The 22,730-nt window shown below is 40.5% G+C and overlaps 1 protein-coding gene across 6 annotated transcripts in view; it reads left to right on the forward strand.

Moving 5' to 3' along the window:
- The window catches only part of RNF149 (ring finger protein 149), a 48,984-nt gene that overhangs the window by 8,830 nt on the left and 17,424 nt on the right, over positions 1 to 22,730 (forward strand). For 4 of the 6 annotated variants that reach the window (XR_004178364.1, XR_001894346.3, XM_017947806.2 and 1 more), the window contains exons 2-6: positions 5,271 to 5,521; positions 6,443 to 6,511; positions 11,255 to 11,337; positions 14,301 to 14,397; positions 18,434 to 18,632. Coding sequence is in view for 4 of the 6 variants with exons in the window: in XM_017947806.2 (XP_017803295.1) it covers positions 5,271 to 5,521; positions 6,443 to 6,511; positions 11,255 to 11,337; positions 14,301 to 14,397; positions 18,434 to 18,632 (699 nt within the window). In the remaining 2 variants the exon portion in view is untranslated. Of the gene's footprint in view, positions 1 to 5,270; positions 5,522 to 6,442; positions 6,512 to 11,254; positions 11,338 to 14,300; positions 14,398 to 14,823; positions 14,917 to 18,433; positions 18,633 to 22,730 lie in introns of those variants that run through there. The other 2 variants (XM_021925125.2, XM_021925124.1) reach the window with 2 other exon arrangements.

Consider the following 22,730-nt stretch of genomic DNA (forward strand, 5'->3'; position numbering starts at 1 on the left):
AGTCATGCTCATCCCCATTTTGTAGCTGCAGAAGCATTCTCAGTGAGCATGGATTTTTCCAGCCCCCCAGCGCCGCCCCCCCCCCCACTGTAGATAACAGTGATATTTGCACCCAGGTCTGTCTGGCTGTGGAGCCTGTGATCCTATGAAGGGGTGCGGGGAAGGGACACTACCTTGGAACTGGGTCTTCAGATTTTAGAACTGGCTTTTTCAGGTGGTGTGTGACATTGAGCAACTCCCTAGGATTTCTAAACACTCAGCTGTAGAACCATAGTGTGGCCTTTTCCTGCTTCAAGTGAGTTATAAATGTAAACATGTTCTTCCCCGTTACCACACAAAGAATGTGGTATCAGTACCAGAAATTGATTCAGCTATCATCATAGCATAGTTTAGTTTTCTGCGTAAAAGCTTTTAACTGAGATGGAAACATGAGAGTTCGTGGTACTATTCTTTCTACTTTGTATGTGCTTGGAATTTTCCACAAAAGCGGGTTTACAAAAAAGACTTTCAGCTTGCAGAGTGCCATATAATTATATCCGATATAACCATCATAATTCTTTCTATACACGTCTTTCTTAACTACTAGATGTTTATTTTCGTGATGGCAGAAAATGCCTTTCTCCTTGTTGTGTCGCCTTGTGATGACATGGTTGGTTGTGTGGGTGCTTTGGAAACTACAGTTCTTGCCAAGGGACGCTGTTAGACAGGCAGGTCATCAGATCATAGGATCAGCTTCCACACAGGGGCTACCTTAGAAGGGTGTCCTTCTGGTGTTTCAGTAACTAAATCCCAAAGCTTGAGACCCAGTGGATTTGCTGCAGATGAAATTTCCACAATAAAATAGTGTTAACATGTGGTTTTAGTGTGATGTCAGGGAACGTTCTTTATATACCCTTTCAAGTTATTTTTTGTTTTGTTTTGAGACAGTCTCGCCCTGTCGCCCAGGCTGGAGTGCAGTGGCGCGATTTTGGCTCACTGCATCCTCCGACTCCAAGGTTCAAGCAATTCTTCTGCCTCAGCCTCCTGAGCAGCTGGGATTACAGGCATGAGCTACCACGCCCAGCTACTTTTTTGCATGTGTAATATTAGTAGAGACACAGTTTCACCATGTTCGCCAGGCTGGTCTCAAACTCCTAACCTCAAGTGATCCACCTGCCTCGGCCTCCCAAAGTGCTGAGATTATAGACGTGAGCCAACATGCCTAAAAGTTATTTTTTGAATAGCTAACATGTGCACATGATACAGAATTCTTACTATGCAAATAAGACCCCCCACCCCGTCCTGCATCCCCTAGAGCCTCTCCCCAGAAACAGTCATGGTCTCCAGTCTCTGGGGTAGCCTTCCAGAAGGTAGTGTGTGTTTATAGGAGCATGTAGGTCTTTGGGTTTTCGTTGTTGTTTTGTTTTTTTAAGGGCAGCATGCTGTCCACACAGTTTACATATTGTGTGTTTTCTGTCATGAATACTGTCAGTACTTACAGAGCTGCTGCTTCAGCCTTCATACACATACTGTAATTTATATAGTTTTTTTCTTTTCGATGGACATTTATATTGTGATACGAAAACTTAGGAAAAAACATTGGCAATAAATCTTTTTTATTTATTTAATTTTATTATTATTTTTGAGACAGTGTCTTGCTCTGTTGCCCAGTCTGGAGTGCAGTGGTGCAATTTCGGCTCACTGCAGTCTCTGCCTCCTAGGCTCAGGTGATCCTCCTGCCTCAGCCTCCCAAGTAGCTGGGACTACAGACATGCACCACCACACCCAGCTAATTTTTGTATTTCTTTTAAGTAGAGACAGGGTTTTGCCATGATGGCCAGGCTGGTCTCAAACTCCTGATCCGTCTGCCTTGGCCCCGCAAAGTGCATGAGTCACCGTGCCCAGCCAACAATAAATCTTTATAGATACCTCATTGGTTACATCTATGCAGTTACGTTCCTGGACACAGAATTACTGGGCCAAAGAGACATGGACATTTAGAATTTTTCAAATGCCATTGCCTTTCGTAGAAGAGTGTAGTAATTTATTCACCACCCCACCAGCAGTGTGCGAGAGTGCTGATTCGTGCCTATTTTTGCCAATACAGTGTATCAGACTTTTTGGTCTTTGCCAATCTTACAGGAAATGTTTTCATTTGTTACCAAGGAAGACTTTTTGTGTGTTTAAAATCCCTTTTGCAGGGAGAGAGTGACTGCCAATGGACACAGGGTTTCTTTTTAGGGTAATGAAAATGTTACGGAATTACATAGTGATGATGGTTGTACAACTTTACGAATCTACTAGAAACCACTGACTTGTACACTTAAAAAAAGGTGAATTTTGTGGTATGTGGATTATATCTCAATAAAGCTGCTATTTAAAATATCCATTTGGCCAGGCATAGAGTGGCTTATGCCAGGATCCCAACACTATGAGAGGTCGAGGTGGGAGAATTGCTTGAGGCCAGGAGTTCAAGGCTAGCCTGGGCAACATAATGAGACCCCATTTCTACAAAAAATGAAAAAAAATTAGCCAGGTGTAGTGGTGTGTGCCTGTGGTCCCAGCTACTCAGGAGGCTGAGGCAGGAGGATCACTTGAGCCCAGGAGTTTAGATTTCATTGAGCTAGGATCCCACCACTGTACTGCATCCTGGGTGACAGAGTAAGACCCCATCTCTTTAAAAATAAAAACAAAACAAAAAACCCTTTGTATTTTCTTTTCTGCAGATCAACTTCATTTTCTTTGTTTTTCTATTACTCTTACAGGAAATTAGTTTTTTGTCTTTGTTATGTTACATCTATATTTTCCAAGTTGATTGTTCGCTCTTTTTGTGTTTTGTTTGTTTGAGACAGAGTCGTGCTCTTGTCGCCCAGGCTGGAGTGCAGTGATGCAATCTCGGCTCACCGCAACCTCTGCCTCTGGGGTTCAAGTGATTCTCCTGTCTCAGCCTTCTGAGTAGCTAGGATTACAGGTGCCCACCACCATGCCTGGCTAATTTTTGTAATTTCAGTGGAGATGGGGTTTCGCCATTTTAGCCAGGCTGGTCTCGAACTCCTGACCTCAGGTAATCCACCCACCTCAGGCTCCCAAAGTGCTGGGATTACAGGCGTGAGGCACCATGCCTGGCAAAGTGCTGGGATTACAGGCATGAGTCACCGTGCCTAGCCAACAATAAATCTTTATAGATACTTCATTGGTTACATCTATGCAGTTATGTTCCTGGACACAGAATTGCTGGGCCAAAGAGACATGGACATTGCTCTTTTGCTTTTTGACCTTGGTTTTGCTCTTACTCATGGAGAAAATTTTCATTTTTCTGTAGTTAAAAAAAAATTTTTGTTAAGAACCTCTAAGGTAGTTTTTATACTTGGAGAAGCTTTTCTTCAATATGTATTTTTTAATTCCCATCTTTCTTCTGGCCATTGTATGTTTCCTCTTTTTATATATATATACCTTTAAATCTTTGACTTAGTTGGAATTTATTTTGGCATAAGTTGTGAGAAATGGATGCAGCTTCTCCCCACCCGCCCCACCGGTGATACCCGGTTGCCTCAAATAATTTTTTAAATAATTCATTTTGCCTCATGCATTTGGAATTCTGCTTCTGTGCACTAAATTCTTTAATGTATTTGGGTCTATTTTTGGACTTTTATTCTGTCTCATCCTGTGGGCGTCTCCATATGCTACAGCCACGATGTTTTAATTACTTAAAGACCGGTCCAGGTTTCACAGTTTAAAACGTTGTTCCAGTCGTCTTATTTTCTTTCTAAGTGAACTTAGAAGCAGTATTTTTAGTTCTTTTTTAATCTTACTGATATTTTATGATGCTTGCATTCATTTGTAGCTAAATTCATGTAAAATTTTTTATTTTAGCCCTTCTTTTCTATGTCTCGATTTTTGTCTCATGTCTGCTTATGCCTTCAGAGCAATGCTAAATAATAGTGATCATAGTAAAAATGTTCGTATTGTCTCCCTGATTTTAATGAATATGCTTTACGCATTATGTATTAGTACTCATAAGTGGAATTGATCTGTATAGTTTTTTGTTTGTTTGTTTTTCATTGAGCTACAGTCTCACTCTGTCGCCCAAGCTGGAGTACGGCAGGATGATCTCAGCTCACTGCAGCCTCGACCACCTGCTCCCAACTCGTTTTTTCTTTAAATTATTTGTAGAGGCATGGTCTCACTTACACAGGCTGGTCTCCAACTCCTGGCTTCAAGTGATCCTCTGATCTCACGTCTCAAAGTGCTGGGATTACAGGTGTGAACTACCATGCCTGGCTTGTATGGTTCTTTTGTTGGTTGTTTATTACCATGCTTGGTTTTATTATCTTAGAAGTAATTTTTTTTTTTTTTTTTTGAGACAGAGCCTTGCTCTGTTGCCTAGGCTGGAGTGCAGTGACGTGATCTCGGCTCACTGCAAGCTCCGTCTCCCGGGTTTACGCCATTCTCCTGCCTCAGCCTCCCGAGTAGCTAGGACCACGGGCGCCTGCCACCATGCCTGGCTAATTTTTTGTATTTTTAGTAGAAACTTGGTTTCACTGTGTTAGCCAGGATGGTCTTGATCTCCTGACCTCGTGATCGGCCCGCCTTGGCCTCCTGAAGTGCTGGGATTACAGGCGTGAGCCACCGCGCCTGGCTGTCTTACAAGTAATTTTTAAACTTTCTAATTTTTTAATCTGCTGTGGAACAACTTAAATATCGTTGGTATTACTTGTTCCTTAAAGGTTTGGTGGTAGACTTCACCTGTGAAACTGAACAGTACTCTAGCTTTTGGGGGAATCGTTTTTATTTATTTATTTATTTTTGAGATGGGGTCTCGCACTGTCACTGGGGCTGGAGTCCAGTGGCGCGATCTCAGCTCACTGCAACCTCCGCTTCCCTGGTTCACCCCGATTCTCCTGCCTCAGCCTCCCGAGCTGGGATTACAGGCGCCCACCACCACACCCGGCTAATTTTTTGTAAGTTTGGTAGAGATGGTGTTTCACTATGTTGGCCAGACTGGTCTTGAACTCCTGACCTAGTGATCCACCCACCTAGGCCTCCCAAAGTGTTGGTATTACAGGCGTGAGCCACCATGCCCAGCCGGGGGAGTAGTTTTTAGTGATTGATTCTATTACTTAAAATGTCATCAGTTTCTTTTGGAACCAGGTTTGGTAACTTATGTTTTCCATGGAATTTTTCTAATGTATTTATATATGTAGATGAACATAGTACCCTTATATTTAATTGAATGTTCTCTGTATCATATTTTGTGTTCTTCACATTGATTTCTTTGTTCTTTCCTACAGGAACAGGAAATATAGTGGTCATTATGATTAGCTATCCAAAAGGAAGAGAAATTTTGGAGCTGGTGCAGAAAGGAATTCCAGTAACGATGACCATAGGGGTTGGCACTCGGCACGTACAGGAGTTCATCAGCGGTCAGTCTGTGGTGTTTGTGGCCATCGCCTTCATCACCATGATGATTATCTCGTTAGCCTGGCTAATATTTTACTATATACAGCGTTTCCTATATACTGGCTCTCAGATTGGAAGTCAGGTAATGATGGATAACTCTGAATTTTGATTTTTAAAAGATAGTTCATAAATATGCCCCGTATGTATTCCTAGAAGTTACATTTGACCGTATTCTTTTATTTTTGCTTATATTATTTAAGTATTCACATGACTTTTTGGAAATCACTTTTTAATTGGACTATGTTAAATTTTTTGTTTTGTGGGAAATTAGATACCTTTAAGTCTGGGTTACCTTTTGCACATTTGTTTCCTGCAGGAACCCTCTTAGTCCCTTGCCAGACACAAAGGAGTGATGAAAAGGCCTGAGTTAAGGGTGGACCTGTCCTTAGGTAGCCCTCATTCTCTGATGAGACCTAAAAGTGAGGAGCAGAGAGGAAATGGGGACCTCTCTGTCTCCATCATGGAGCTGTAGTAAAGCCATTTATCTGTCTCAGTGACAGCGAAGAGAAGGGCCGTCAGAGCCAGTGGCTTCCCAAGGCAGGCCTTTTGAACATCCCACTTATTTCTGTCATTGTGGAAAGTTGACTGTTCTGTCTTGAGTACTAGGAAGAGGCCTTTTCCTTTTAGGTACTTGAGTAGATGAGCATATGGTACCCCTATCCTTAGCTGCTTTCTTTCTTGACAATATTTAAACATAAGATGTGGTTTCTTCTTCAGAAAAGAAATTGAAAATCAGTACTCTTGGTCACACACCTCTTAATGTTACATATGGCTGTTCTGCATATTAAGACTTGAATGGCTTTTGTTGTTTGGGGGCTTTTTCATTAAGTTGGTGCAAAAGTAATAGCGGTTTTTGCCATTAAAAGTTATTTTCAGTATAGTCATTTGACGTTGCCTTTCAAGTGAAATGTTTTCTGTATGCTTATGTGTATTGTATTTGTGACTTTTAAGAAAAATGGTGATTAAATTTTTCAATAACTATATTAATATTTTCCCACCCAAGAGCCATAGAAAAGAAACTAAGAAAGTTATTGGCCAGCTTCTACTTCATACTGTAAAGCATGGAGAAAAGGTAATATTTTCATGGGTTTTTTTTTTGTGGTTTAGAGTAGAGAATATGCTGTACGTGTTTATTTTAAAGAAGGATTGGCAGAAATATTTTGCCATTGAGAAGAGCCTTCTAGACTTGCGTTAATGTGGTAGCCGCTAGTCACATACAGCAATTTGCATTTAAACGAATTTAATTTAAAATTGAGCCCCTCACTGGTGACAGTTCAAGCACTTTGGGAGCCACAGTGGCTGGTTGCTGCCCTCCTGGCCAGCTCTGACATTCCCAGCAGTGAAGAAAGTGGTGCTGGTTAGAACCAGGTAACTATAAAGACGTGGAGGAGCATACAGTCTTCACCAACCCTTGATACCTTCAGTTCATTTCTGTTAAATCTGAGACTATGTGTCCACTCCTTTAGTTACAGGGAGAACATGTTGGCATTTGTGGGGAAGGAGAGAAAAGGGGTTTTTAAAACTACTTTTGGAAAAGGAAACATTTTGACATGGCCAATCTGACACTTAAAAGTTCAAAATCATACCAGAATTTTAAAGCATTTTTGAAATAGGACAAATCCTGAATCTAGAAGCTCAGATTCTTGGAGAATAGATGCCTTAAAAGGAAAACTGTTGCTAATGCGTAGTATTTATTCTTTTCATAGTTCTTCTGGTGTGCTTTAAAATGTTGATAATTGTGTTGACTTGCAGCTATGACTTGGTGTAGCTGTTTGGATTTTCATGTTTTCTCACTAAGTTATCAAAAATCTGTTCCACCCTCCAGTCTCTATTCCCCTTCAGAAGGAAAGAGTACCTGCACTTACGGTGTATATCTCTTTCTTTGACCTTAAAGGATTAAAGCAAAAATAACACATTAGCTTACAGACCTTTTCTTTTTTTTTTTTTTTTAATTTGGAATTGATAGTAATGAGGCTTCGAGAATTGTATTGGTGGCTACCATTCCTTTGCTAATTGCTTTCGTACTGCAGTTCAATTTTAACAGTTTGTGCAAGGTATTGTTTTCTTTCCATGTAAATGTGTTGAACAGAAAAAGTAAAAAAAAAAAAAAAAGATCACATCTCATGGCTTAAGATTAGTGTCTGATTTGCAGATCACTCAGAAGGTCCTTAGGGATAGAGTTTCCGGTTAATGCCTGTGACAAACTCTGCACACATGCAGCATAGTCAGTTACTTGACAAGCATGTGGTTTACGTTCCTCTTGGAACTTGCCTTCTTAGCCTCCTTAGCAGGAAATCGCAGTTCTTTTTTTTTCTTCTTTAATAAGACAGTCTCACTCCGTCACCCAGGCTGGAGTGCAGTGGCACAATCTCGGCTCACTGCAAGCTTCGCCTCCTAGGTTCACGCCATTCTCCTGCCTCAGCCTCCCAAGTAGCTGGGACTACGGGCACCTGCCACCACACCCAGCTAATTTTTGTATTTTTAGTAGAGATGGGATTTCACCATGTTGGCCAGGATGGTCTCGGTCTCCTGACCTCGTGATCCGCCCGCCTCGGCCTCCCAAAGTGCTGGGATTACAGGCTTGAGCCACCGTGCCTGGCCGGAAATCGAAGTTCTTAAGTGTGAGAAGACGTAGATGTATTTGTTTAATTTACTGAATCGAATCTTTGAGAACACAAGTAAATTGATATTATCCTCTTCCCATACAGAACAATTTTGAAAATATGCTTCCAGGGACTGTTTCTTGAAAGTTGTCAAAATAATGGTTGAGAAAAAGAGGAGCCTTGCAAAAAAGCCTTATGGTGTATATATTTTTAAGAAGATTCCTAAATGATCCATGAGGTATATACAGATGGCCCCCAACTTCCAATGGTTTGGCTTAACAATTTTTCAACTTTATGACAGTGTGAAAGCAATACGCATTCAGTAGAAACCATACTTCAAGTGTTGTTTTTAACTTTCAGTATGGTATGCAGTAGATTATATGAGAGAGTCAGTACTTTATTATAAAATAGGCTTTGTGTTAGATGATTCTGCCCAAGTGTAGGCTAATGTAAGTGTTCTGAGCATGTTTATGGTAGGCCAGGCTAAGCCATGATGTTCAGTAGGTTAGGTACATTGAATGCATTTTACACTTAATGATATTTTCAACTTACAATGGATTCAGTGAGATGTGACCCCATGGTAAGTTGAAGAACAGCTGTACACAGATTTCCTTGCAATTTTACATTTTAAACTGTACAAAAAAATGTGTTTTCTTCAGACTACATTGTATTCCATTCTAGAGAAAATAAAAATTAGTGTTGTCTAATTTTTATTTTCTTGTAGCCTCATTCACAGTAACGTATAAAGTTGCAAACCATTATTAGAGATTTTAAAAATTATTTAATCATTCTTGCCCCACATATGATTACTTTCATTGAAACATACAATTTTAAATGTTGTTACAAGTTCATTTTAATACAGTCTTTGATAACAATATCTACATATAAAATCAAATGTGGTCGCGCCTGTAATCCCAGCACTTTGGGAGACAGAGGCAGGAGGATCGCTTGAGTCCAGGAGTTTAAAAAAAATAAATAGGCTGGGCGTGGTGGCTCACGCCTGTAATCCTAGTACTTTGGGAGGCCGAAGTGGGTGGATCACAAGGTCAGGAGTTCGAGACCAGCTTGACCAACATGGTAAAACCCCATCTCTACTAAAAATACAAAAACTAGCTGGGCATGGGTGGTGCGTGCCTGTAGTCCCAGCTACTCAGGAGGCTGAGGCAGGAGATTCACTTGAACCCAGGAGGCGGAGGTTGCAGTGAGCCAAGATAATGCCATTGCACTCCAGCCTGGCAACAGAGCGAGACTCTGTCTCAAAAAATTAATTAATTAATAAGATAAAATGTTTACTGCTTCCATATTGACAGGTGGTGCACATGGCTAAATATATGTTTAAATACAGCAATTACATAAGAACAGTGTAACTGTGTTCTATAAAATGAACTGCCTAAATTTGCAGCCATATGCTGATACTGATTGGGAGTCTCTGAGTCCCTACCCGAGCATCCTGGGAAGGAGAATCCTGCTGGCCTGTCTTGTGTCAGATGGCCACTGTGGCCCTGGCTGCCTTGGTTAATGGATGAGACCAGGTGTGTAGATCCAGGAGTTATTCCAGAGAAGTAGGGAGGGCTGATTACCACCAAAGAAGTTCATGACCCATAGATTCTTAGAAGTGAAAATTTTGTCACAAGACTACTTTCTCCCCAGCAATTTTTGTTTCTTTGTACCTTTATTAAGTAGTTAGATGAAAAATGGTAGCTTACTCTAATTTGTCATTCTAAGTTTTATGTTTGAAAAGTAATTTATTTTATAATATAGCAGACATTTGCATTTCTACAGCATTTAAAACATGAATACTTTTTAACAACCCGTGAACACTTGCTTAGTATTTAAACATTTTAAACTGTACAAAAATGTTTCCTTCGGTCTACATCATATTCCATTCTAGAGAGACTAGTGGTGTCTAATTTTTATTTCCTTGTAGACTCATTCACAGTAATGTATAAACTTGCAAACCATTATTAAAGACTTTAAAAATTATTTCATCGTTTTTGCCCTGCATATGATAAATGATAGTATTTACTTTCATTGAAACATATAATTTTAAATGTTGAAAGTTCTTTTTTTATTGTTGTGCTTTTTGAGATGGAATCTTGCTCTGTCACCAGGCTGGAGTGCAGTGGTGCAATCTTAGCTCGCTGCAACCTCCACCTCCCGGGTTCAAGCGATTCTCCTGCCTCAGCCTCCCGTGTAGCTGGGACTACAGGCATGCACTACCATGCCCAGCTAATTTTTGTATTTTTAGTAGAGAGGGGTTTCACCATGTTGGCCAGGATGGTCTCAATCTCTTGACCTCATGATCTGCCTGCCTTGGCCTCCCAAAGTGCTGGGATTACAGGCATGAGCCACCGTGTCTGGCTGTGAAAGTTCATTGTAATACAGTCTTTGATAACAATATCTACATAAAAAAATCAAACATCTGGCACGGTGGCTCATGCCTTTAATCCCAGCACTTTCGGAGGCTGAGGCAGGAGGATCACTTGAGTCCAGGAGTTTAAGACCAGCCTGGTCAACACGGTGAGGTCCTGTCTCTTTTTTCTTTATTTTTTTCAGATGGCGTCTCGCTGTCACCCAGGCTGGAGTACAGTGGCGCCATCTTGGCTCACTGCAGCCTCTGACTCCCTGGTTCAAGCGATTCTTCTGCCTCAGCCTCCCGAGTAGCTGGGACTACAGGCATGCGCCACCATGCCCAGCTAATTTTTGTATTTTTAGTAGAGACGAGGTTTCACCATGTTGGCCAGGATTGTCTCGGTCTCCTGACCTCATTATCGGCCCTCCTTGGCCTCCCAAAGTGCCGGAATTACAGGTGTGAGGCATTGCACCTGGCCAAAACCGTGTCTCTTTAAAAAATAAATAAATAAAACAATAATAATAAATAAAATAAAATGTTTACTGCTTCCATATTGACAGGTGGTGCACATGGCTAAATATATTTTTAAATACAGTAATTATATATGAACAGTGTATTAGTATTTAAACACTGTTCATATCTGATTAGGCAGACAATGAAATTTTTTCCTTTTCAGCCATATTATTTAGATAATCCCCTGATAGTGGTAAACACCAAGTAGAGTTATTTGTGTTTTAGTTTCGCTGGTTGTACCACTGTAGAAGGGAATTCATCATTGTTGTAGTCCGGATGTGGTGAGTTTACCGAGGGATATACTATGTGCCAAGAATGTAGTAACACTTTCTTGTTCTTTTTACAGGGAATTGATGTTGATGCTGAAAATTGTGCAGTGTGTATTGAAAATTTCAAAGTAAAGGATATTATTAGAATTCTGCCATGCAAGTATGTTCTTTTTACCTACTGAGATGTTAAAAATTATTTGACAAGTTTTAGGTGTCTGACAAAATAGTTATTTGTTTTTTATGATATGAAGATCTTGTTATTTGTGATCATCTCCTCTTTTTAGAAAAGCAGCTTGGATTTTAAATGTAATGTCTTCACTGCTCTTTAAGATTGCTTTACCTAGGAGATTCTTAGGTTACATTAAGACTCGTTAAGTATCTTTGTCATAGATTGGCTTTTAGTCTTCTAAGCAAGGCTTTATCAGAATCCTAGGAATTACATTATACATTTAGCAGTGCAAAAAGTAAGCTGTGTTGGGAGCAAGAAAAATGAGGGACCAGGGAGAAGGGCCTGAAACAGCCTAAAGGAAGTGGGTTGGGGAGGGCAGTAGTTTGCTGTTATTTGCACCCTGGACTTGCGTTCCTTCTAAGGTTGTTTAAAATCAGTATTCCTAGCTGGCTCACACCTGTAATCCCAGCACTTTGGGAGGCTGACTCAGGTGTTCAAGACCAGCCTGGTCAACATGGTGAAACCCCGTCTCTACTGAAAATACAAAAATTAGCCGGGTGTGGTGGTGTACGCCTGTAATCCCAGCTACTCAGGTAGCTGAGGTAGGAGAATTGCTTGAACCCGGGAGGGAAAGGTTACAATGAGCCGAGATTGCGCCACTGCACTCCAACCTGGGTGACAGAGTGAGACTCCATCTCAAAAAAAAAAAAAAAAAATTTTTTTCCCTTTATTCTGTTTACACTAAGGGTTTTGTTTTAGTAGCAGGAAGTTACTTTAAAAAAAAAATAGAACGAAAGGGTGGGCGTGGTGGCTCATGACTGTAATCCCAGCATTTTGGAAGGCCAAGGCAGGTGGATTACTTAAGGCCAGGAGTTTGAGACCAGCCTGGCCAACATGGCGAAACCCTGTCTCTATTACAATAAAAATACAAAAATTAGCCAGACATGGTGGCGCATGCCTGTAATCCCAGCTACTCAGGAGGCTGAGGCATGAGAATTGCTTGAACCTGGGAGGTAGAGGTTGCAGTGAGCTGAGATCATGCCATTGCACTCCAACCTGGGCAACATGGCAAGACTCTATCTCCAAAAAAAGTAATGGGATACTTTAATTGATAACTTTTTAAAAAGAATTACTTTGTTAAAAGGGTTCATTTTGTGTGCAGAAATGGTATGTTTTAAGTCTGATGAATTTTAATTATACTTCACAGCTATTAGAAGCAGGTCACAAGTCAGTATATAATTATATTTTGCTTTGTTTGCAGAGTATTTTAGTATATATCCAAGTACTTTATAGTAGATTGGTAACTGTGTAAAGGAAATGCAGCCATGCATATCAGGGTAACCAAATGAAAGTTTCCTGACTAAAGGTAGCTGGTTTAAACCTACAAACATTTACATGTGATTGGTACGATGGGTACTGAATAAACTGGGTTGGGTCAGTGTAAGTTGATCATGTCATGTAGAAAGTTATTAAAGTAGAGAAAAGAGTTTTTACTCCAGGCTGGTTTAGGGCAAGTCTTTCTAACTTAAAAACAATGTCCAGGAAGCTGCACAGATGAGCAGTGCTAGGTCATGCTGGTGGCTGAGCTGGAGTTTGGACCTGACCCTCAAATGCAGGCACATGTGCACATTTCCTGGTCTCCTTACCGGGCTTTTGACTTTTCCCTTATTTTCTCCTGTGCTTTATTTATGTAACAAATTTCCCAATAAAGCCAACATGTTCCTTTTATGTTTTTGTAAAAATTATTTCTTAAGTACTGGTTTTTTTATTATTTTTTTATTTTTTTGAGACAGAGTTTCGTTCTTGTTGCCCAGACTGGAGTGCAGGGGGTGTGATCTTGGCTCACTACAACCTCCGTCTTCCAAGTTCAAGCGATTCTCCTGCCTCAGCCTCCTGAGTAGCTGGGATTACAGGCGTCCGCCAACACACCCAGCTAATTTTTGTACTTTTAGTGTAGAGCGGGTTTCACTATGTTGGCCAGGCTAGTCTCGAACTCCTGACCTCAGGTGATCCACCCACCTCAGCCTCCCAAAATGTTGGGATTACAGGCGTGAGCCACCATGCCTGGCCACAAGTACTGTTACTTTTAATTCCACTAGCAGATTTCTGTTTGTAAAAAAAAAAGTCTTCAAACAACAGTAATAATACCAAACAATGACCAAGTAAGCTCTGTGCCTGGCGCAGTTGTACACACGTTGCATGTGCCCCTCAGCGCCCCTGGTGTGGGGCAGAGAGTGTAGGAACCTAGTTCAGAGTCCCAACCATCGAATGGCATGCTCGTGTCTGAGCCCAGCCTGTCTGGCTCTGAAACCCATACATAATATAATCTTAACTCCTTTTCTTCATCTCTTGTAGAAAATAGATTTATCACACAGGAGGAAAAGTTAGCCAACTGAGACAAAGCAGCAAAAGAAGAAAATATATATGCCTTTTTTTTTTATTCTGAAAGTGATAGGTGTTCATTATAGAAAAATGGAGTGTATACAAAACTGTGTAAGAGAGAAAAAAAGTGTTGTGTAAGCCTGCGTAAGCCTACCACCGCAAGATGATCTGTTAATATTTTTGTTGTATTTCCATTTGAGTCATTTTATGGACTTTATATAAGGTACTGCCAGTTTAGTATTAGTTTACTTATTACTACTAGTTGATTTTTGCCACGTTTTTCCCCAAAAATTTTTCAAATAACTTACAAAGGCACATAAAAATGTACAACCTAGTGTGAGGGCATAAATAAGCCATGGTTTTTGTAGGGTGAAGGGAAATTTTCCCTAGAAGTGCCAGATTCTGTTTCACGTGGAAGAGAGAATAATGACATGATAAGTAAGTAGACTAGAATGTTGATTTGATGCCAGCTAACTTGTAATGAGAGGATGAGTTGGTAGAATGTCTTATTTCTTTTATAAGTTATATAAACATTGATTTTAAAAACATTAACACATACTTAATTTTTTTAGGCATATTTTTCATAGAATATGCATTGACCCATGGCTTTTGGATCACCGAACATGTCCAATGTGTAAACTTGATGTCATCAAAGCCCTAGGATATTGGGTTTGTTACGTTTTTGTTTATATTCAATCTCTGCCCCAGTTCTCCCTGAGTGATTCAGTTTCATTATTGACTAGAAACAACAGGAACGGGCGAAAGGCTCCTAATATCCTTGTGGTTCTCTGAAGAAAATTTCCTCACTATTAAAAATGACTTCTTAAGGCAGTCCAAAAAAATCAGTGAAATAGATTTGTGATGATAGAATAATATGCTCAGATGTTTCCCAGAGAGTTTGTAATTACTTAGAGTAATGTGTTTTGGTATGCTGCACCACAGAATGTATATATGCTAGTTTTGTATAAACAAGAATCATAAAATATTTGAAAAGGAAGGAGCTGCATAGGTTGTCTGGCTTAAATAAGTGCATTTTACATGTGAAGAAACCAAAGCCAATACTTCTTAACATCAAATATTATTCCCTATTCCTAGGTTTCAGAATCAAATAGACCTGGGGCAGTTTGTCCTGCATTGAAGTTGGTTCATCACTGATGGTCACAGGGCCTTACACAGAAGACACGGGGGCAAAATGAAAAGGAAATCATAGGAGTAGCTAGCCACGTGCTGAACAAGTGCCTTCCATACCTTGTTATGTCTAATCTTCACAGTTGCTATAAAAGTGCTGTCACTATTCCCATCTTACTAATTGGAAACTTGAGCTTAGAGAAGCTAAATAACTCACCTGAAGTCATACAGTTACTTAATGGGAACTCATCTTTCAAATAAAGTTTGCTTAATTCCAGGGTCTGAGCACTTAACTATTACCCTACCCAAAGAGGGGAACATAGAGGGAAAGAATACTTTTGTTTAGGTTATATTTTTTATTGGTTTTAGAGTCTTCATACAATCTATTAATGTCTCAACATATTCTCATTTAGAAGATAAACAGTTTTAGGCCAGACTTGGTGGCTCATGCCTGTAATCCTGGCATTTAGGGAGGCTGAGGTGGGCGGATCACTTGAGGTCAGGAGTTCCAGACCAGCCTGGCCAACATGGTGAAACCCTGTCTCTACTAAAAATACAAAAAAAAAAATTAGCCAGATGTGATGGCATGCTCCTCTAGTCCCATTTACTTGGGAGACTGAGACAGGAGGATCGCTTGGGTCTGGGAGGCAGAGGTTGTAGTGAACTGAGAGCGTGCCACTGCCCTCTAGCCAGGGCAACAAGAGTGAAACCTTGTCTCTCTCAATCAATCAATCAAAAAAAAAAAAAAAGTTTTTAAATAAAGATCTTTGGGGAAAATAATTTATCAAATATCGTCTTGTTGATAAACATATTTTTAGAGTTTTTCATAGAGTTTATTGTGGAATTAGAAACTGCAGTTTGGGTTTTTTTTAATGATGATCATTTTATGCAGCTTTAAGCCATTATGGTCATGTAAGCTTCTATAGTGGCATCATTAAAGAGCTTAGAGAAGCTAAATAACTCACCTGAAGTCATACAGTTATTTAATGGGACTTATTTCCCAGACTGCAGTCTGTTTAAAATGTCCCCTCATTTTCTAGCTTAAGAGACCGCTTCCTTAACAACTACTGTCATTCTCTATGAATTACAATTAATTTGTTTTTTTGAGACAGCCTCACTCTGTCGCCCAGGCTGGAGTGCAGTGGTATGATCTCAGCTCACTTCAACCTCTGCCTCATGGGTTCAAGTGATTCTCCTGCCTCAGCCTCCCAAGTAGCTGAGCTTACAGGCGCACTCCACTACATCCAGCTAATTTTTTATATTTTTTGTAGAGATGGAGTTTTACCACATTGGCCAGGCTGGTCTCAAACTCTTGGCCTCAAGTGATCCATCCGCGTCAGCCTCCCAAAGTGCTGAGATTACAGGCATGAGCCATCGCACCTGGCCACTGAGTTGTTTTTTAAATGTGAGTTCCAGAACGCCTTCACTGTGTGCTCACAGGAAGGTGGGGGTCAGTGTTCAAGAATGGTCTTACTAGAAACAGACTATTTTGATGTCCAGAAAATTTGTCTCTCTTCTAGAATTTCTTCACATATTCATGGTTTTCAATAATTGTAGCTGTGTTTAGCATGGCATAACATGCTTTCTTAATGAACCTGGCTCATCCCTCTTTACTGCAGAAACTGTAGCTTAGATGAGAGGATGACCCTTTGTGGGGACAGCATTTTAAATAATAGCATACAGGGAGCTTGATGGATTTCTTTCTTGGCAAGGTTTTAGAACTCTTCATTAGATACACTCTAAAGCATATTCTAAGTTGTTTTCTTCATCAGTCAGTAGTTTAACATGCTTTTCATTTCTGGATGTTTGTATGAAAGGAATTTCACTGACTGTAGCACAGGGACTTTAATCCTCATGAGTTTTGTTTGTGGAAATAAGCTATATATTTCATATATTAAAAATTAAGACTCTTCATCTCACATAAGGTTGAGTTGCTTTCTTAGAATGTTAATTTCAGAGAGCTAGAATATGTATCCCCAGAATGCCTAATTTATTTTTTGATGAACAGAACCTATAGTAACATTAAACCTCAGAAACTTACTGTCTTGTCTTTGACTTTTGAATCTTTAGACAGTACACCCTTTTCTGTGGACCTGTTGACCCCCTCCTGCAGTGGATGCTTTAGTTAGCCATGCTGTGCCCTCTTGGAGTAACTAGTTCTCTATTTCCCCATAACTAGTGAGAGTCAGCCTCAGTCCACCACACAGACTTTAAAGGTTTACAGCTATTTCAGTGATCCTTGTCACTTGTTTTCATTCATTTGGCAAGGATGGGTCAAAGAAATGACATCTGAGGTGCTAGATCTGCACTTGGCTCTGGGGAGACCAAGATGAGTAAGACACAGCCCCTCCCCTCACGGGCTCTTGAGGATTTCACTTTCTGGACTGGTGGGGGGTCAGGGCACGCACACAGACACGACACGGCCAGAGAGACCTGTTTGAAGTGCTGCCTGTGGGAGCACAGAGGAGGGGTCACACGGCCTGCTGCCAGGTAGAAATTGGAAGGTGGAGCAAGTGCATTTGAGAGGGCAGTTGAGCTGGGTGTTGCATTATCCGTCAGACACACCAAAGTCTTGAGGCTAATGCTGTGTCTGGGGAGTGAACAGACAGGGTTGGAGGTTGGCAGGTAGTTAAGTTAGCAGATATAGGTAAACAGGTTGGGGCTAGGCTGGCAGAAGTTTGGGTATTGTGATGTCACAGCCACAGGATTTGTTGCTTGGTGTGTCAGGAGCAGGGATGGGAGGGCGTTACGTTGCTGGTGAGGCAGGAGGGGCAGGTTCTAGAACCAGGTGGAGCACGGCTGTTGGGGGCGCAGCCCGGTGGAGGGAGGTGGAGTGCCTGTGAGTGGTGTTTTTACTTGAAGCAATGGTGAGATGCTGAGCCAGATGGTCATAGTGAACCTGCAGCAACCCCTCATCTAATAAGTCACTTTACCAGGAGTTCCATCCACTTACAACACAGCTTTGACTCTGGTATTAATCAAATGAGGTTTCTAGCTGTTCCCCAAATGTTGAGACTTAATGTAGTGTTGCTGATAGCGTCTCCAGCCCTCCACTTTCACTGTTTTCCTTTCTTTAAAGCAGCAAATGGAAGCGGGAGGGAAGGTGGAGGCAAACTACAGCTGATCACCACCCTGTCCATATGGAAGGAGCCAGAGTAACTTTTTCAAGAAAATAATACAGTCTGAAGGCATCTGTTGTTCAAAAGCCTTGTTTATCTCTGAAACCCTAGTGCCTCACTGTAAACCAGCACAGGGTGGTAATCAGAGTTCATGGCTATGGCCTCATATCCTCTGTCCAGGAAGGCAAGGAAGTGGAGGAAAGCTTCACTTTCTGTCAGTAGTTTAAAAGGTGGCATTGCTTGTATCAAGGAGGGGAAATGTTTTTTAGAATAAAAAACTTGTAGGCCTTAGGAGGTTGGTTGTCGAGAAAGAATTCATTTTCTTGTGATACTAGATAAGGGAGACGTTGTGCTTTTTGCCAGATTCATTGTATAGAAGTACATAATATCGTGTGTGAATTACGAGCCAGATGATAGATAAGCTTTGATCATGTTTTTCTTCTGTTCTAATTCTCAAGGGAGAGCCTGGAGATGTCCAGGACATGCCTGCTCCAGAATCTCCTTCTGGAAGGGATCTGGCTGCAAATTTGAGTCTAACTTTACCAGAGGACGACGGAAGTGATGAGAGCAGCCCACCATCAGCCTCCCCCGCTGAATCGGAGCCACAGTGCGATGCCAGCTTTAAAGGAGATGCAGGGGAAAATACGGCATTGCTAGGTGAGCGGTGTGCAAATTATAAAACAATGGCATGTGGCCAGGTGTGGTGGCTCACACCTGTAATCTCAGGGCTTTGGGAGATTAAGGTGGGAGGATTGCTTGAGTTTGAGCTATCAAAGAATAAATAACCAGGAATTAAATATAATCTACGTTTTACTTAAGGTATGAAGCTCTTTCTATGTTGATAAATAGGTGATTTTTTTACAGCTACATAGTACTACATTTTGAATTTTCTATAATTTCTTGAAACTATTCATGGGTGTTTATTATCACTAGCACTTTGAAATCATTATGTATATATACTTACCACTTGTCTAATTGCTTTCTGTCACTCTGATAGGTAAAATGTAGTGAACTGCATGTATTTTTTGTTTGTTTTTTTTTGTGTGTTTTGTTTTACTTTTTGAGGCAGGGTGTTGCTCTGTCACCTTGGCTGGAGTATACTGATGAGAACACAGCTCACTGCAGCCTCAAATTCCCAGGCTTAACTAGTCCTGCCACCTCTGCCTCCCAAGTAGCTGGGACCACAGGCATGTGCCACCACATCTAGCTAACTTTTTAAATTTTTTTGAATTGATGAAGTCTCACCATGTTGTCTAGACTAATCGCATTTTTTTTATTACCGATGAGGTTAATCCTCTTTTCAGATTATTGGTCATCTTTATTCTTTGATGAACTGCTTATTTTATCCCTTGCTTATTTTTTTATGAAGATAGTAATTTTTTCTTTTCTTTTTTTTTTTTTTTAATTTATTTATTTTTTCATATTGATCCTTAGAGCTTTTTATACACTGAAAATACTAGGGCTTTGTCATATATTTTGTGTATTTCTCCCCCAGTTTCTGTATCCTTTGGCTTTTCATTGTACTTTCCAGATAGAAACTATGTAGTTTAGTTTCCCATTCTCTCATGATTCTGCCTTTGATTGCATGCTGACTTAGGAAGGCCTTTCTTATCTTAGGATTATAAAGATATTGACCTGTACTTTGCGAGTATTTGTGGGTTTTGTATTTTACATTGAAATCTTAGTATATATAGTTTAAGGTGTGAGGAGAGATTTAACTAATCTATTTTTTCCCTTTTATTCCACTTGTTAAACCTAAGTGTTTAATCAGTTGTCCTAATATTGTTTAGTGAATAATAATTACAAATAATATGTTTTGATATTTGCAAGGCAAATTCCTTTATCTTTATTCTTCTTTTAAAAAAAATTCCTGGGCTATTCTCTATTATTATTATTGTTATTGTTATTGTTTTTGTTTGAGATGGAGTCTTGCTCTGTCGGCCAGTCTGGAGTACGGTGGCGTGATCTCAGCTCACTGCAGCCTTCGCCTCCTGGGTTCAAGTGATTTGCTGGCCTCAGGTGATGTGCCCTCCTTGGCGTCCCAAAGTGCTGGGATTACAGGCATGAGCCACCACACCTGGCCTATTCTACATTTTTTAAAGATTAATTCTAAAATCATTTTGCCAAGTAAAAGAAAATCTCAGAATTTTTATTGGAATTGGATTCACTTAAAGGTTATTTTAAATGGGAAGAATCGATGCTTCAGATTTTGAATTTTGTCATCCTAGAAGAGGAAGCATATTTTTCCAAAGCAGTAAGATTGAAACTAAGTCAGTTTCTTTGTGGCACATTTAGGATCCGTGAGGCAAAAACAGGTGGAAATATTACAATGTAAGTATTAACAGCACCAGAGGAAGAAAAGAATGCATTGTGGAAGAAAAAAGGAGAATAGATTTCGGAGAATTATAAAATTGTAGCGATTGATTGGTGTAGGCATTCTCCTAACCAGCTCTCCAGCTAAGACTGGGCCACCTTACAAAGCAGCATGTTCTGTTGGTAAATGGCTCTTATTTTTAAGAATGTCTTTCTATGGAGCCAGAATGCATACCTGTGTGATTTGGCCATTGCCTTCCAACTCCAGAAAGAAAACTAACTTTGCCTTCTCTAGTACATGAGCACCCTGGAGATACTAAGACTCTTATTCTGACTAAATGTCCTTCAAGAGCAGCCTCCAGAGTTTTCTGCATTCTTGCTACCTTGTTAACTTGCAGTGCATTACAGTTTACCATTGGCTGTCCTGAACTGCCCTCATAGAACAAAGATAATACAATTTGAAATCATGGGTAGAAATAAAGAAGGTGGAAGCAGCAGCTAGGTTTCCAAAGCAGCAGAATGTCAGATACCTTCTGAAGCAGCCAGTTTCCCCCATTCCCCACCCAACTCCATGTGGGGCTCACATTCTGTTTTTCTCTCTTTGTCCTTTTTTTAAATTCCCAAGTATTGTGCATCAGCAAGTTGACTATATCTGTTAATGTTCTTTCAGCCTTGTAACGGTAACAGTATAAATTGAAAAACACTAAATTAGAAAAATCAGGCATTAATACCTCCAGAATAAAATGTAGTTTCACTTATAGTTGAGAAAACATTTACTAGACTCTTAGGAGCAACTAGGAAATGAGTGTGGAAGTTACTATGGTAGACCCTGGAGAAGGTGTTTTCCTGCAGAAGTGCACCTTCCAGTGTCCAGTTACGTCACTCTCCACCTACTTCACCTCCTTGAAGGGAGTGCAAAATATTTGATTGGGTGTGGGGGGGATTGGAGAGATACTGATCAAAAGGTGCAAAGTATCAGTTAGGAGTAAGTTCAAGAACTCCATTATACAGCATGGTGACTACAGTTCATAACAATGCATAGTATTCTTGAAAGATGCCCAAAGAGTAGATTTTAAATGTTCTCACTTTGAATAAATATGTCAGGTAATGCACATGAATTAGTGTGATTGAGCCATTCCACAATGTATGCGTGTTTCAGAACATCATGTTGTATACCATAAATATATACAGTTTTTGTCAATTTAAACAGTAAATACACATTTTATATTTATAAAGCAAGAGGAAACATTTTGAGATTACTTACGTTATTTCACCATTTAATAGAAACTTTAGGCTGGACATGGTGGCACACAATTATAATCCTAGCACTTTTGGAGGTGGGGTGGGAGCAGATTACATCGCATGAGGCCAGCCTGGGGAACGTACAGAAACCCTGTCTCTACAAAACATTAGCAGGGCATAGAATAGTGGCATGTGCCTGTAGTCCCAGCTGTCTGGGAAGCTGAGGTAGGAGGATCACTTGAACCCAGCAGGTCAAGGATGCAGTGAGCCATGGCCGTGATCATGTCACTGCACTCCAGCCTGGGTGAGAGAGAGAGAGACCCTGTCTCAAAAGAGAAACTTTAAATTGGCAAAATAAAAAGTAGTGGGTTCTACTGCTATCTTGAAGGAAGTATTCTATTCTAAGAGCCTTTTGTGTGGAGTGATTTTTGTATACGTAGTAATAGCAACTGTCTGGATTTCAGTACCAGCTCCTCCTCTTCCTTACCATCTATACACCAGGGCTGGTGACGTGTTAATCTCTCCCTCTTAGGGTCAATATAAATACTGGCTATTTTCATTGGTGGCAGCGTCACCATCACCTTAGCTACTTGTTCAACTTTTGGGAACATCTTCTGGTACCACCATCTCTGACTGTCTTTAAAGACTGATCTTCTGATGAGATTAATGTTGGCTAGGCTAATGCTAGAAAACTCCTCATATGACAAAGATGTTTACCAGTTTTTCTTGTTGACTATCAATGGGTTATCAGTTTTCCATGTATGTTTTATTTAAAATTTTCTGTTAGCCGGGCATGGTGGCTCATGCCTCTAATCCTGCATGTAATGGTAGACCCTGGAGAAGGTGTTTTCTCCACTTTACGAGGCTGAGGTGGGTGGATCACCTGAGGTCAGGAGTTCGAGACTAGCCTGGCCAACATGGTGAAACCTCATCTCTACTAAAAATGCAAAAGATCACTGAGTGTGGTGGTGGGTGCCTGTAATCCTAGCTACCCAGGAGGCTGAGGCAGGAGAATTGCTTGAACCTGGGAGGTGGAGGTTGCAGTGAGCCGAGATGGCGCCATTGCACTCCAGCCTGGGCAACAGAGTGAGACTCCATCTCAAAAAAAAGAAAAAAAGTTTTCTGTTTACCATCTTGAATTATCTCCAAGTGAGTAACTGTGTTTGTGTAGTTGAAACTCGGAATATGCTGCCCTCTTCT

Source organism: Papio anubis, chromosome 14 (assembly GCF_008728515.1).
Source record: "Papio anubis isolate 15944 chromosome 14, Panubis1.0, whole genome shotgun sequence".
Lineage (NCBI taxonomy): Eukaryota > Metazoa > Chordata > Mammalia > Primates > Cercopithecidae > Papio > Papio anubis.